The 16028-nt window shown below is 38.9% G+C and overlaps 1 protein-coding gene across 1 annotated transcript; it reads right to left on the reverse strand.

The window, feature by feature from the left end:
- Window positions 1-318: 318 nt before the first annotated feature.
- Window positions 319-12823, reverse strand: kcnv1 (potassium voltage-gated channel modifier subfamily V member 1). The gene is given in 4 exon segments (XM_048153715.1): window positions 319-2959; window positions 2962-3261; window positions 9734-10702; window positions 11542-12823. Coding segments are annotated over 4 exon segments (1497 nt in total). The 5' UTR covers window positions 11561-12823; the 3' UTR covers window positions 319-2750.
- Window positions 12824-16028: the final 3205 nt, after the last annotated feature.

Here is a 16028-nt window from a genome sequence, read left to right on the forward strand (position 1 = left end):
TCAGCCTAAAATTTTACATATTTTCCCCTATGCAAAAATCTTTTTCACCCATTCCTCACTAAAAAAAGTAATAGCACAGCCACAAAAATTAATATATCATTCATTTCTCTAGCACAAACAAAGCAGGATTAGTTACTCGGAAATAAATAAGCTGGGGATCTGAATGAAAGCTTATTCCTTCTATTTTCTTTTGATAAATTTCACTGAATTTAAGGCTTGTTATTCATGTACATGTCCTATCTTGTCATATAATAACATATTCCTGTAGTGGAAATCATTGTTACTGTCTAGCTGTGCCCAGTGGAGTGACTGATTCTCTCTAAGCTTTTAAGCTCTGAATGTTTAGCTGCAACTGTTACAGAGCAATGTGTCAAATAAGCCATGCATCTTTGAGCAGACCTGTTTGTCTTACAATGTCATTTTATTCTTCAGGCCATTTGTGATATTTTAAAAGGTTCAACAAGTCTTGCACAGGAAAAAGACTGTTCTGATGTAAATGTAACCCAAAAAGTCAACAAACGGGAAAATTGAGACAAAGATTTTATTACATATCTTCAAATGGAACAGTAAAAACTACTTGCATTACAAACAATCAATGAGTTGCACAAATATAAACAGAACAGACATGTAGCAATTTTGAAAAATCATTTTGATGAGTGTAATTTCATGTTAAAATACTTCTCCTAGAATACTCCTCAATGTGCATTAATGTGCTTAAAGTCATTTGTAGGTTGATTCAGTCAAAACGTGTAAACACTTTGGCTCTGTGCTGCTTTCAGAATGGCTTGATTTGAGCAGCATAACAACACTGATTCAACCAGTGGTGTGAGTTTGGGGTGGGGCTAACTGTTGTCCAACCAATGACACTGTTTGGGAAACCTGTTTGAGTAAATTCTTTATTTTTGCAATTCAGTTTTTGTCCAGTAGTGGTGCAGAAATCACATGCATCGCCTTTAAAGAAGTCTTATTATACGTTTGTTTTTAATATTCTTTTCCCCACCTGAGGTTCATTGTCAAGTTATTTTGAAAAAAAAATAAAAAAATTATAATAACAATTTATAGTCATTGTTAATTTTTACAATTTATAATAACAGTATGAACTTTTTGGACCCTTTGTTAAATGGTCTGTTTTTACTGTTGCTGCCTTTAAAGTATGCATCAAAAATAAATGTTCTAAATTCATGTTACTGAGCTTATCGTTATATTCATCCCACATATATTCAACTTTTTTTTTTTTACTTAAACCCCACCTCTTTCTCTCAATCGACTGCAAGCTCACATTCAGATCAGCCTCTATCCAATCAACAACTGATGGATAGAATCAAGTCCCTGCCATACATTGCTTTTTTTGTCCTAATAATCCGTTTCACACGGATGTATGTCAGAGTATGGAAGAAAATGGCTGTGTCCAAAATCTTAAAAATGCTGCCTTCGGAAAATGCATTCCAAGGAAGGAAGGCATCAAAGCATGTTTGAATCCAATGTTAGCTTTACTTCCTCTCTCCTGAGATACCTTCATCTGATTTTTGAAGGCAGCATAGATGTATGTATCATTCGCAGACTTCGATATCCCACAAAAGTAAATCATAAAAATACCATATATGTTTACCGTTATTTAGGAAACATGCTAAGTTCACATTCTTGTTTCTCTGAAAAACAATTTACAAAAAACAAAACTACAGCCAGTTATTCTACTTTGAAATATGAGTTCCGTGTCGGAATGTCTGTTTTTGTTTTGGTAAGTGATCCCACCCACTGCCAATTTAACCAATAGTATTTAGACACCCCGGGTTGCCAGTTGGCAGAAAACACAGCGTATTGCAGCCATGAAAGCCAATAAACGAACTGGGTCAGAGATCACAGATTCTACCCGACCTAAAAAGCCTCGGCATCCAAAAAGCTAAAAAGCTCCATTATCCAGAGGCATATTAAAACGCAGAAAAATCAGCTCATTAACTTACAATGTCAGGCTTGTCACCTTTCATTGTCAATTGCGCTCGTTTCTGTTACATGTGCTCAATCTGGCAACCCGTGTGACAGTCAAGTCTGAGGAGGGATCGGGGCAAACAGCTCTCTCCAGTGTTTTGAATTTAGACTGCAGTACTCCTTTCAACCACTAGCTGTCAATATTACATACTGCACCTTTAAGGTAAAAAAATAAAGATGCCATCTGAAAGTTGCAGTAGGTGGTCAGTTTGTGTGTAAATGTATGTTTTCAACAAATGTTTTCCACTCTGATGTCATTTCTAGCAAGAAATTACTATTGTAGTAATTAAATATTAGCTTAGCTATCACCAAAGCTCACTCTATTTTGCTGTAGATCATTAAACTGTTACGCTGCCTCAGAAGTCTGTCCAAAATCAGTTTCGTGAGGTAACTTTGTGTGCAAATGCTGCCTACAAAGTCAATGACTAATAAAACAGTGAGGCCTAAGTTTTCGGACACAGCCAGTATCTGTCGCTACTTCTGTTACATTGTGACTTTAAGAAATGCCCCATTTGTATGTAAAAAGCAACAGCTTCATTAGATTGTTACAGGATTGCAAAGTTAAGAATTAATTGCAGGTTCGTGACACCAGAAACATGAGGATTTCAGAGAGTTGAGTTGTTTTTAGTAAATTATATTTTGAGGCAAATTGAAGATCAAGAAAATTTTAATTCCTTATGATATGACCCCTTTAATGGTTTTCTGGTCCTTAAAATAAAACAAAACCTCTCTCTCTCTCTCTCCTGCAGCTTGCAAGCCTCCTGTTACCACCAGAGATCTCCTGCACTGCTGCGTGTGCTGGCTCGCTCTCGCCCCTGCAACCGTAGCATCTCCAGCACGCTTCTGGCGTATGCGTCCCGCAGGTTCACCCCTATCGCCGACATATCCGAGGCAGAACTGCGCGTCAGTCGCTTCAGTGCCTCCCCGTGCCGCAACGCCGCTTCCTTCATTTTAAGCGTGAAGTAGCAGGCAGAAAACGATCGTTGATGATGGCAATAGGCAGCGCAAGGATGAGAATGCCAGAGAGGATGCAGATGAAGGCCATCACCTTTCCTAGAGCCGTATCTGGACGGATGTCTCCGTACCCCACTGTGGTCATGGACGTGGTGGCCCACCACCAGGCACTGGGCACGTTGGTGAAAGTGGTCTCCGGCATATCGTGTTCGATGGCGTATTCTACTGTGGCGAAGATGGAGATGCCCACAGAAAGGAACAGCATCAGGAGGCCAACTTCCTCGTAGCACTGGGCGATCGTCATGCCCAAAGACTTGAGACCTGATGAGGAACACAAAAAGAAGATAAAGTTCCTTAATCTAAAGGCCCGTTAACACAAATTTTTGTCATGCTTGTCATGGGAAAGAAAGACATCAAATAATATTTGCATGTCTTCAAATAGCCGTTTGGTTTGGATATTCAACTGAAAAATGAAATCATTTACTCACCCTAATGGCGTTCCAAACCTGTATGCATTTCTTTCTTCTGCTGAACACAAAAGAAGATATTTTGAAGAATACTGGTAATGGAACAGTTTTGGTTCCGCTATATTTTTGTCCATACAATGGAAGTCAATGGGAACTGAAACTGTTCAATATTCTTCAAAATATCTTCTTTTGTGTTTCACAGAAGAAAGTCAGTCAAACAGATGTGCACAGGCCTTCAGACTAATATAAATGAAAAGATTTATAGATTAATATAAATTGTATTTTAGGGCTCAATTAATTGCATAATATTCTAATTTAATAATTAAATGAATAGCAAATAATTCAATGTAAAAAGTAACTTCAGAAGTTATTTTTTAATACTTAATATTTTTCAAATCATTTATCACAATTTAATGCACTACATAAATGTGTTAAATTAACAGACTTAATTTTAAATCATCACTGCATACCAAGAGAATACTACAAGTATTTAACCTAATTACTTAATTACTTTTAACCTTAGAACAATAGCATGAACAAGGAGAGGCCTCTCAAATAATTAGGGAATGAAAATCATTATGGCACATTCAGGTAATTTGTGTAATTTATGTCAACATTCCCTAATGCATCAAGCTACAGCATGTGTTATATTGCGTCACTCTTTTTTACCATGATGACAGTTTCATCTTTGACCCCATTTTCCACTGACCAATTGAAGTGTAGTCACTGATTAATGAAGAATTTGCATGCCAAATCATTACTTCTGTACCTACTAACATATAAGATGCTGTTGATAGAATTTGAATCAGTGACCGCATGATTTTATTTCTGGTGTAACATGTTCTACAGAGATCATGAACTTCTCTTAGCGATGGATGAAAATGTGTCCAACAGATTTTCGTATGCAAACAAGTTAAAACTTTAAAGGATGGCTATAGATATCCTCTCTAGAAGTACTATTTTAATGTAGATTCAAAAGTCAGTGCCTGTATTTTATGTAGTAACATTGCTCTAGTGTTGTTCTAGCTTTCAGAGTGCCTTTTGAATTCACTCTGTACATTTTGCCAGTTTATATGGGTTAGATCCCATAGAACCAAAACTTATTTTTTAATATATATATATATATATATATATATACAGTGGGTACGGAAAGTATTCAGACTCCCTTACATTTTTCACTCTTTGTTATATTGCAGCCATTTGCTAAAATCATTTAAGTTCATTTTTTTTTCCTCATTAATGTACACACAGCACCCCATATTGACAGAAAAACACAGAATTGTTGAATTTTTTGCAGATTTATTAAAAAAGAAAATAAAATATCACATGATCCTAAGTATTCAGACCCTTTGCTGTGACACTCATATATTTAACTCAGGTACTGTCCATTTCTTCTGATCATCCTTGAGATGGTCCTACACATTCATTTGAGTCCAGCTGTGTTTGATTATACTGATTAGACTTGATTAGGAAAGCCACACACCTGTCTATATAAGACCTTACAGCTCACAGTGCATGTCAGAGCAAATGAGAATCATGAGGTCAAAGGAACTGCCTGAAGAGCTCAGAGACAGAATTGTGGCAAGTCACAGATCTGGCCAAGGTTACAAAAAAATTTCTGCTGCACTTAAGGATGGAAGACGTTTGGGACGACCAGAACCCTTCCTAGAGCTGGCCGTCTGGCCAAACTGAGCTATCGGGGGAGAAGAGCCTTGGTGAGAGAGGTAAAGAAGAACCCAAAGATCACTGTGGCTGAGCTCCAGAGATGCAGTCGGGAGATGGGAGAAAGTTGTAGAAAGTCAACCATCACTGCAGCCCTCCACCAGTCAGGGCTTTATGGCAGAGTGGCCCGACGGAAGCCTCTCCTCAGTGCAAGACACATGAAAGCCCGCATGGAGTTTGCTAAAAAAACACCTGAAGGACTCCAAGATGGTAAGAAATAAGATTCTCTGGTCTGATGAGACCAAGATAGAACTTTTTGTCCTTAATTCTAAGCGGTATGTGTGGAGAAAACCAGGCACTGCTCATCACCTGTCCAATACAGTCCCAACAGTGAAGCATGGTGGTGGCAGCATTATGCTGTGGGGGTGTTTTTCAGCTGCAGGGACAGGACGACTGGTTGCAATCGAGGGAAAGATGAATGCGGCCAAGTACAGGGATATCCTGGACGAAAACCTTCTCCAGAGTGCTCAGGACCTCAGACTGGGCCGAAGGTTTACCTTCCAACAAGACAATGACCCTAAACACACAGCTAAAATAACTAAGGAGTGGCTTCACAACAACTCCGTGACTGTTCTTGAATGGCCCAGCCAGAGCCCTGACTTAAACCCAATTGAGCATCTCTGGAGAGACCTAAAAATGGCTGTCCACCAACGTTTACCATCCAACCTGACAGAACTGGAGAGGATCTGCAAGGAGGAATGGCAGAGGATCCCCAAATCCAGGTGTGAAAAACTTGTTTGCTGTATTAGATCAAAAAGGTGCTTCTACTAAATACTGAGCAAAGGGTCTGAATACTTAGGACCATGTGATATATATATATATATATATATATATATATATATATATATATATATATATACATATAATAAAAATAAACCTCTGAATTTGCATCTGTCAGTGTGTGAATCTTACTGCAAAGGATCAGTCAAGAAGTAATATAACAGAAATTAAATCGGTGAACAAGAGATTCTAGCCTTTAAATATAGACACCTAAGAACAGCTGCTACACTTTCTCACTCCAAAATGGCACGGCATCCAGAGAAATGCTTTATTTATTCTTTTTTTAGCTGCCTCGCTGAATACATTTACAGAAAGAACATCAAGCATCTAAAGTCGACACCTAGCCTACTTATTGTGCGTATGTCCTTTTATTTTTAGAAGTTGAAACCATATTTTGTCATTAACACGCTGGCTTTCATGGGCCCTTGACCCACGTCTGAGGTGTTGGAGTCAACATGAGTGCCAGCGAAGAACTAGGCTTCTATTTTGAGAAAATGGAAATGCACTTTGGAACTCTCTTGATATTGAAACATTTTTCTAGTCATTTCCATTCTCATCTTGACTAATGTATCAAAGTTTTGTATGAACGCAGTTTTTGATGTTTACGGCTATTGGGACCGTCTGTCTGGCTTCATTTCATTTGTTTTGTGTCTTCTGATCAGATTAGCTACTACTGAGATTAAACACCTTCAGAGGGGCAGAAAATGCCGCAGACGAGAGAGACCCCATTATTAAAATGTGACGGATATGAAAATAGGCTCTGCTGTTGCCTTGGTGGATTTATCTGTCTGTGTTTACTTCAGATATTTATCCTGAGAACAAAGCTGACATTATCTGAATAGAAATGTGTTGAATCTAAACAGAATTAGAGACCCTGTGAAAAAAAAGTGCAGTCTGCTAGTTAGCCACAAAATAACATATAATATTGCTTTACCTCCATTTAAAAACAACTTTTAGAATTAATTCTCAACCAAATGATTATACATTTTTCCTTTTACATTTCCATATGGAAGTTAACAATGATAAGCCCTGGTCCCACCAAATTCCCCAACTGTACCCTCTTTTATTAGCTCTTGCATATCATGTTGTTTAATTATTCATGCTTTTGTGGCTGCATCTTAGAAAAAGTTTCTTTCCTTCAAAAAAAATAAATAATAATAAATAAATAAAAAATACAAGATCTAAGCCACAAGTCTGTGCTCAGTAACTGTTTGTGTGTCTGTGGATCTTCCTTTAAGTCTCTCTGGGATACTGTCAAAATATGAATGGATGAATAAATTTACTCACTCTCCCCAAAATAGACTGACATCTCCATTAATTATTTTATTCCCCATGATAGAAGTCCACCAGGACAGAGTGTTAAAATGCCCAAATGTTCAGGTGGACTGCTGAATAGTATGCTGTAAAAATATATGTTTGACTGACAGTAAGTCTCAAAAATATGCTCCCATTTCTACTTGATTTTATATGTTTGCAGAGCTTCAGCTCAATTATCTTCATTAAAGGAACACTCCATTTTTTGGGGAAAATAGGCTCATTTTCCAACTCCCCTAGAGTTAAACAGTTGAATTTTACCATTTTCGAATCCATTCAGCCGATCTCCGGGTCTGGTGGTTTTAGCATAGCTTAGCATAGTTCATTGAATCTGATTAGACTGTTAGCATCTCGCTCAAAAATAACCAAATCGTGTACTAAGACCAACGGAAAATGAAAAGTTGCGATTTTCTAGGCCGATATGGCTAGGAACTATACTCTCATTCCGGCGTAATAATCAAGGAACTTTGCTGCCGTACCACGGGTGCAGCAGGCACAATGATATTACGCAGCGCCTGTGACCCCCTGCTTGCACATGGAGCGTGCCTTGCAACCATGGATACATTTGTGAGAGATGGTGCGTAATATCATTGCGCCTGCTGCACCCATGGTACGGCAGCAAAGTTCCTTGACTTATTACGCCGGAATGAGAGTATGGTTCCTAGCCATAATGGCCAAGAAAATCCCAACTTTTCATTTTACGTCGGTCTTAGTACACGATGTAACTACAGAATAGTCAAGTTTAAAATAGGACAAATACTGAAACTCTATGGTCATTTTTGAGCGAGATGCTAACGGTCAAATCAGATTCAATGAACTATGCTAAGCTATGCTAAAAGTGGTACCGCCAGACCCGGAGATCGAATGGATGGAAAAGGTAAAACTCAACTGTTTAACTCTAGGGGAGTTGGAAAATGAGCCTATCTTCAAAAAAAAACTGGAGTGTTCCTTTAATAAATAAATTCAAAATGTTCAGGACAGGTTTCAACTTTGGCACCACTTTGATTTTACTTTAATTTAAGGCAGCAGTTAAACCTGTTTTTAAATGTAATGGGCTGAATTTTTATTTTACCAACATTTTCTTTGTTGATTGTGTAATTTTTGCTTGCTTTTGCTAACATTCTAGCTTAAGTCATGTAGCCTACTCTGACAGCATATGACCCACATAGAAGGGGACGTTCTTGTGACCTTGTGCAACGTTGCCTAACATTTCTCTAAAGGTAATGAAAATTCTGAACTTTTACAGAACATTCGGGACGTTCCTAAAACATCCTCTTTTGGTAGTGAAAGTGCTGCAGTTCAAGGTTCCTTCTATGACTTTAGAGGGATGTTCCATTTTGGTTATTTTATGGTCACATAAGAACGTTACAAAGAGGATATTTGGGACATTAACAGAACGTTCCCACATGGTCCTCTGTTGGTCATTTAATAACGTTCCCGATATGAGTTTAGGGGGACGTTCTATTTTGGTTATTTTATGGTCGCGCGAGAACGTTACAAAGAGGATATTTGGGAAGTTATCAGAATGTCCTATAGTAATAGTCCCCTAAACATTCCCAGAACGTCCTGAATGTTCCCTGAAGGTCCACCAAATAACGTCCCCCAACCCTTAAAAGAACTCCACATCGTGACCGTCTCTTAACGTACTGGGAACGTTACTAGACAATGTCCTTAACACAGTGGGGACGTTCTGAGAATGTTCTGGGAATGTAAAATTTCTAGCGGGGGATGCTTCATGTGCGAAACAGTCTAAAATTTTAGCATTTATTGGACGAAAATCTCGCCTTATTCTGTGTCAATAAATAAGTTATTTAAGAGTACCAATGCCAAACCTGGTGTGGTGCCTGATGCACCATGTTTAAATACTTTCAATAAATGACATCCATTTCAGTCTGTTCCTCATGCAAAGAGTGTGTTTGTATTTTTTTTTAAATTAAATACAAAAAGGTGCACTACTTTTCAAAGGTTTGGGGCCAGTAAGATTTGTTTCTTGAACAAATCAATACTTTTTATTCAGCAAAGATACATTAAATTGATCAGATGTTACAGTAAAGACATTTATAATGTTACAAAAATATATATTTCAAATAAATGCTGTTCTTTCAAAATTTCTATTCATCAAAGAATCCTGAAAAAAGTATCTTGGTTGTCTCAAAATTATTAATCTGTTTTCAATATTATTAATAAGAAATGTTTCTTGAGCACCAAATCAGCATATTAGAATGATTTCTGGAGGATCATGTGACACTGAAGACTGGAGTAATTATGCTGAAAATTCAGCTTTTCATCACAGGAATAAATAGCATTTTAAAATATATTAAAATAGAAACAGTTATTCTAAATTGTAATAATATTTCACATTATTACTGTTTTTACTGTATTTTTAATCAAATAAATGCAACCATGGTGAGAATGAGAGACTTCTTTCAAAACATTAAAAAATCTTACCGACCTCAAACCTTTGAACGGGTATTGTATAATTATTATATATGTTTCAATAGATATGTCACCTGTGGAGTGTCGGCCAAGTTTAAGCATCCTGAGTGACCTCATTAGCCGCAGCACCTGAACTACCCGTCCAACGTTCTCCAGCTCCGTAGATTCTCCATGAAGGCTTTCCACAGCCAGAGTCACATAGAAGGGCAGAATAGCCAGCAGGTCAATGATATTTACCACACTCCTGCTGAACTTACACTTATCTCTGACACACATGAACCTGAGTACCAGCTCACCGGTGAACCAAATAATACAAATGTACTCAAGAACATCCAAGATGATAGGTGCACCAAGTATAGTGAAGTCCAGCGAAATCAAAGCCATGTTCACGATGGACACCACCAAAAAGAACATGGACAGCGTCCCAAAAGTCTTGGCTGCCTTAGAGGACTCCGGCTTCTCCATGAGGTCCCAGAGGCGTTGGCGTAAGTCCTGACACAAAGCTCCGGTGAAGTCCTCCTCCTCATTGTCCATTATCTCAGCATCATTACTAATATCCAACGTCTCTTTCATCTCCTTCCGGCGGTAGTACTTATCCCTGCAACAGCTGTCTATGCGGAGCTCATCAATGCCCCAGTACTCGATCTCCTGAAGGAAGGAGATCACGCATAGCTCCTCTCGCACATGTAAGTGACCTGTCTTGTAGAAGTTCATGATGTACTGGAAGGTCTGTGAGTTGCGGTCAAAGAAGAACTCATTCTCCAAGAAATCTGCATCGTCGCACAGGTCTAAAGCAGAGTCTCGATTGGAGAGGGCCAGCTTGCCTAAGCGAGTTTCTGGGTGAGAGGCCAACAGTTCCTGAGAGAGGATATAGCGGCTGCCTCCAACATTTATAATGAAGAAATCCAGTGGATCGTCACTCGGCAGTGCAGGCTCGCTGAAGAATACGCTGGAGTCCAAGGACAGCAGTGAAGCATTGTCCTCGAAGAACTCTGCCGGACTTGATGAATCCGTGATCATGGTGTTCTTGGTAATGTTGAGCCCTGAGAGATCCAAAGGAGGACATTTAAAGTGCATTAATATGACAGACTGAAAAGAGCAGTATCAGTAATAATTGGGATTTGGCTGCTGGTCTAAAGTTAGAATAAAAATGAGACATATTTGAACTTTTCACACAATTAACACTGTTCTTACTTTATCTTGGTTTAGTAAATATTCTTGAGTAGCCAGGTTTTAAGATTGCACACAGTAGCTACATTTGTGAATCACTAAATAATGTTCTCCTTTTTCACATTTATTATAATACCGCACACAATGAGAACTATATCTGGTTATTTCAAAGAGTAAGTGCACCCAAAAATGCCATCATGTACTCACCCTCATGTCTTTCCAAACCATGTTTATTTTGTGGAACGCAAAAGAAGATATTTTTAACTATTAAAATATAATATTTAAAATATATTTGAATATTTAAAATGGTAATATTTTAAATGTAAAATATTTAAAACAATATATTTTTTGAACATCTCAATGAAAGTCAATGTTTTGTTTTGGACCCCACCGACTTTCATTGTACGTACATTTTTCAAAATATCTTCTTTATGTTCTGCAGAAGAAAGAAAGTTTAATACAGGTTTGGAACGAGGGTTGAGGGTGAGTAAATGATGACTGAATTTTCATTTTGAGTGAACTATCTCTTTAAATCTTTGGAAACATGCAGTCTCTGCATCACTCCAGTTAATGCTTTTGCCATCTCAGTTCATCTCAAACTGTTTTTTTCAGATGCTGGAGCTTCAGTTTTGAAAGTTTCCGCAATTGTTCAAGACGTGAATATTTAATAAGGAAAGAAAAAAAAAAGGTTAAAAAAACAACAACAACTTACCATTACATTCAAGCAGCATGTTGTTTCACTTTGATTCCTCGAAAGGAAAGTTTCATAACCCACGGTTAAATGTGGTCTTTGGGTTTAAACTGTAGAGTTAGCTGTAGTGTGAAGCGCAAGGTTTGTGTTTTATATAACACGTTACAATGCTTCATCTGTGTTACTATTCCTATCCACTTTAATAGAAATACATAAGACAGTTTGGATATTCTGTGTACAGTAGGATATGTGTAATACCAACTTATTGAAAGCTCTGTGTATTGAATGAGCAAATTCCCTTAATGTTTTTTTTTCTTTCTTTCTTTTACGCCATCACTGGCAGACATCAGACACGGTGGGAGAGAGAAGAAGCCTTTGGCAATGTCCTACTTCTTCAAAGCTGCGTTGAGATTTAAATATTTTAGCTGGCCCGTCTAATTAATTGAACTAATGGTACTATTCTTGTAATCATTAATTCTCTTTGGTAAGCTCTTCTGTAATATTGTCATGATGGTCATTTTAAAGCCTACATTTTTAACAAGATCCCATGGGATGACACTAAAGAGGACTGAGCACAACGTGGAGACTGAGAATACCTTTCAAAAGGGAACAATCCATTTAATTTAATTATCTATTTAAATATTTTTATTTACTAAATTTAAAGAAACCCACTGTCAATAAAAAGCTACACTGTAAAAAGTGAAAGCAAGCACTGCTGTTTATACTGATCCTTAAAAATACTTGGTGTAACCCAATATATTCAGGTTATATTATGTTTCTGAGTCAATGCAGATGTTACTGTATGAAGTACATTTTTATATAACTGATTTCAGGTTAATATTTTTTTACAGTGTAAACTTAGAAAGAGTGTTTGTCCTGTTTACATCCTTAACAACAAAGTAATTTATGATGAAAAGAAAAGAAAACACTGTCTTCTCTGCATGCAAATATGTCCTATTGCTGCCATACGAGAGACTGTTAAACATTTTCAGTGGGTAATAAGGAAGAGGTTTTGTGGATCCGAGTAGCTAGTAACAACAACAAATTAATATCTTATCAAATTCAACTAATATCAATCTCTCAATCGTTAAATTATTTTACTATTTACGTTTATCTTCTTATTTAGTGTCGGATAGACAGTGAATGCGCTCTCTGAAGACTAAATAAAATTAGTTTGAAATAAATTACTACTTAAATAGGCTTTATTTAAATAAGTCATAAACTAATGCAACATAAAATACCAATTAAATATCTAAAAATCCAAAACAAAGGACATTATACTGGAATACCAGTAACTCTGGACACCCACCTTCAGCCTATAAGCCTACACTGAAAGCTCGCGCGCCTGTGTGAGGTGAGCTGGATCCATCTGTCTCTTTACTCTGTTTCCACTTCAAAAGATGTTGATCCACTGTCGATAAACTGAAGAACATAATGCAAGCGCCTTGTCATGTTCAAATCCGAAATGGTCACAGTGTAGAACTGATGCAGCTCAAGGTTTCACAGGTTCATGAGAGTTCGGAACAGTACTGAAGCGCTCTCGTGCACCTTTTTTTTAACGCGCTAGAGAGGAGAGAGTGCGAGCTATCAACCAATCACGAGACACTTTCAGGCTGCTAGGCAACAAACTCCAGACACTTAATACAACCAGTAAAAATAAATAAATAAATAAATAAAAAATAGACGCTTTGTAATCGTCTGAAAATATCAAAGCATTTGCTGTCACGAGATCTACACCTGCGTGCTCGCGGCACGTAAAAAGCAAACCATGCTTGTTCGTCGTGGGTGGGTCAACTTTGCCCTTAAACCTACGCTTGATTCAAATAACTTTTCCCACACATTTCAAAACAAAGTCCATGGTTGGGTAGTATGAACAGAGTGGACATGCATCTGCAAGTTGATTTATCAAACTCAGATTTTATAGCCTAAAACCTGATAAACAGTGTTCTGTGAAGGGTGGGAAATGTGGGAAGGTTATCAAAGTTTGTCAGGCTCTACTTTTAGCAAATCTGAAATGTAAAGGCAAGTGAGATAACACAGAACACTTTTTCAACAACGCAGGTGTTGATTTTACTGGTTTTCGATTAATACACTCTTAAAATCAAGGTTCTTTATTAACATTGACTGTTCCATGAAGAACATCCATGGAACATTTTCAGTGCACAAAAGGTTCTTTATTTTGGAAAAAGGTTATTTATATTATTTAAAAAAAAACATTCTTCACACTAAGAAAAAAACGTTTTTTAAGAACTGTTCACTGAAAGGTTATTTTTGGGGAACCAAAAATTGTTCTTCTATGTTATCACTGTGAAAACACCCTTTTTGAACCTGTATAACAACTGCAATATGGGATAAAATGTGCACTTTACTCTAGTAAGGACTCAGTTGCAGGAATTAAGGGCTGTTATTAAAAAAGAAAATAAATAAATAAAGTAAAACAGTTAAAATAAAACAAAACCCAAACAAAAACTTCCGAAGGGGAAAAGACAGATTTGACTGGAACCACACAACAGCAAACCTTAAGGCCGTGTGTCCACCAGAGCGTTTTTAGCCAGCTGAAAACGCTAGTCGCTCGGTTTAAAACGCCTGTCTGTGAGCGCTTGAGAGCGCTTCTGCAGCGCAGCGTTTTTTTTCCGTTGAGACGCTTTGTTGCTATGATACGGAATATCTGCGGCACTGTTACTTAAAACTGATTTTGCAGGTAATTTGTTTCAGACTTAAAATGTTGACACAATATGAAATTACTTTGCTATGTATTTTCGGAGAGCAGCAATATTAATTTCTCATCCATTTTGTTTCTGTTTGTTGATGTCAGTTGGACGGAGTTGTATTTGTCCCGCCCCTCCTCCACTCTGATTGGATGGCTGGCTAAAAAGTAACAGTGATGAGCGCAGCGTTTTACTCATAGTTGAGCATTCTTCAACTCGAGGCGACCAGTAAAAAACGCCGAGCTCGCAGCGCTTGAGCGTTAAAAAGACGCTCAGCGCCTCGTTACGCCCCTGGCGTTTAAAAAACGCGGCGCTCCCACTGAAAACAATTGAAAAAGTACGATAGCAGCTGGAAAAAACGCTCTGGTGGACACGGGGCCTAAGGCAGGAACACACCAAGCCGACACAGACAAACTATTGGCGATGAAAGCAGACTGTGGGGTTGGCTCACGTCGGCAGCGTTTGGGTCCAAAGTGGCCCTGACACACCAAACCGGCACTCGACGGCCAAGTAGCATGTACGTTCTGCGCCTGTGTAAGATGAAATGCTTTTCCGTACCAGCAGGTGGCAGTAGCTGAACAGCCAATCAGAATGATCAGATGGCCCAATGAGCTCCGACGGCGATTCAACATGTCGAATTGGCTGGAAAAAAGCTGACGAGGACCAACTTCAGCCGACAGTGTGGTACACACTGAGAAAACTTAGTTGGCCGACGAACAAAAACTGGTGTGTTCCTGCCTTTAGAAAACGAACTGGTACAGGACTGCCAGTCCAGGCAGGCTCTGGCAGATCTGGAGTCCTGGCAGAGGGCCAGGGTGGAGCCGGGAGTTTGCGCAAAGCCGGCTTGACAGGCAGCAAGGGTGGAGCCAGCAGGGCAAGGCACCTGGGGATGGCCTCCGTGGCCATATCAGAAAAAGCAGGGAGCTCTGGTACCACCAGACTTTGTGAGGTGAAGGAAGTCTTCCTTCTCTTCCTCTGTTTGTGTCGAGGAGGCAGTGGGGCCTGCTGCCTCTGGGGGAGCTGCAGCATTCTTTCCCTGGCATGTGAGATACTAAATGGAGAAGGGTCTGGCTGCAGACCATGGGCGAGTGGAGCTCCACTCTCGAACAGGACATACGTCACCTCCACTTGTGTTTTACTAACGTCTACACCCTACCCTACACGTACCCTAACCCTAACCCTAAACCTACCTTTACTGTATGCAAATACAGTAATTAAATGACGCAATATTGATTTGTGTTTTATTAACGTCTACTCCTACCCCAACCCTAAACCTATCCTTAGAATAAGCTCCACTAGTGGAGGTGACGTATTTCCGCCCTTGAGTGAAGATCCACTCGCCCCCTCAGGCTGCAGCCAGCCCCTATTGCACAAATGCCCCAAAGGTCAGGTGATCCAGCCTTTTCATTCTCTACTAGTTGAGGGACTCATCAAGGCCATAATTAAATAGGTCCTTGGGAGTTGCATCATTAAACCCCAGTCCCTCTGCAGTACTGCTGAATTTCAGGGCAAACTCTCTCAGGTCAGTCCCCTATTGACGAAGGGAGCTCAAGGCCTTGAATTGGAGAATGCGTTTGTAGAGGGGGCTGGAGTGAGTGGAGACTGATGGATGGCGCAAGCCCTTTTTCCACTGAGTCCTCGTTATGTCCAGTTTGTTCTGTCAGGGTTTATGTTGATGAAAGGAGCGAGGACTCAATCACAGGAATGAAGGGCTTTTATTAGAAATAAAAATAAAACACAAACAAAAACTACCTCAAGGGGGAAAAGGTTGGGCAAATTAACCAATAATCAGGTAACAAG

The sequence above is a fragment of the Megalobrama amblycephala genome, linkage group LG13 (genome assembly GCF_018812025.1).
Source record: "Megalobrama amblycephala isolate DHTTF-2021 linkage group LG13, ASM1881202v1, whole genome shotgun sequence".
Lineage (NCBI taxonomy): Eukaryota > Metazoa > Chordata > Actinopteri > Cypriniformes > Xenocyprididae > Megalobrama > Megalobrama amblycephala.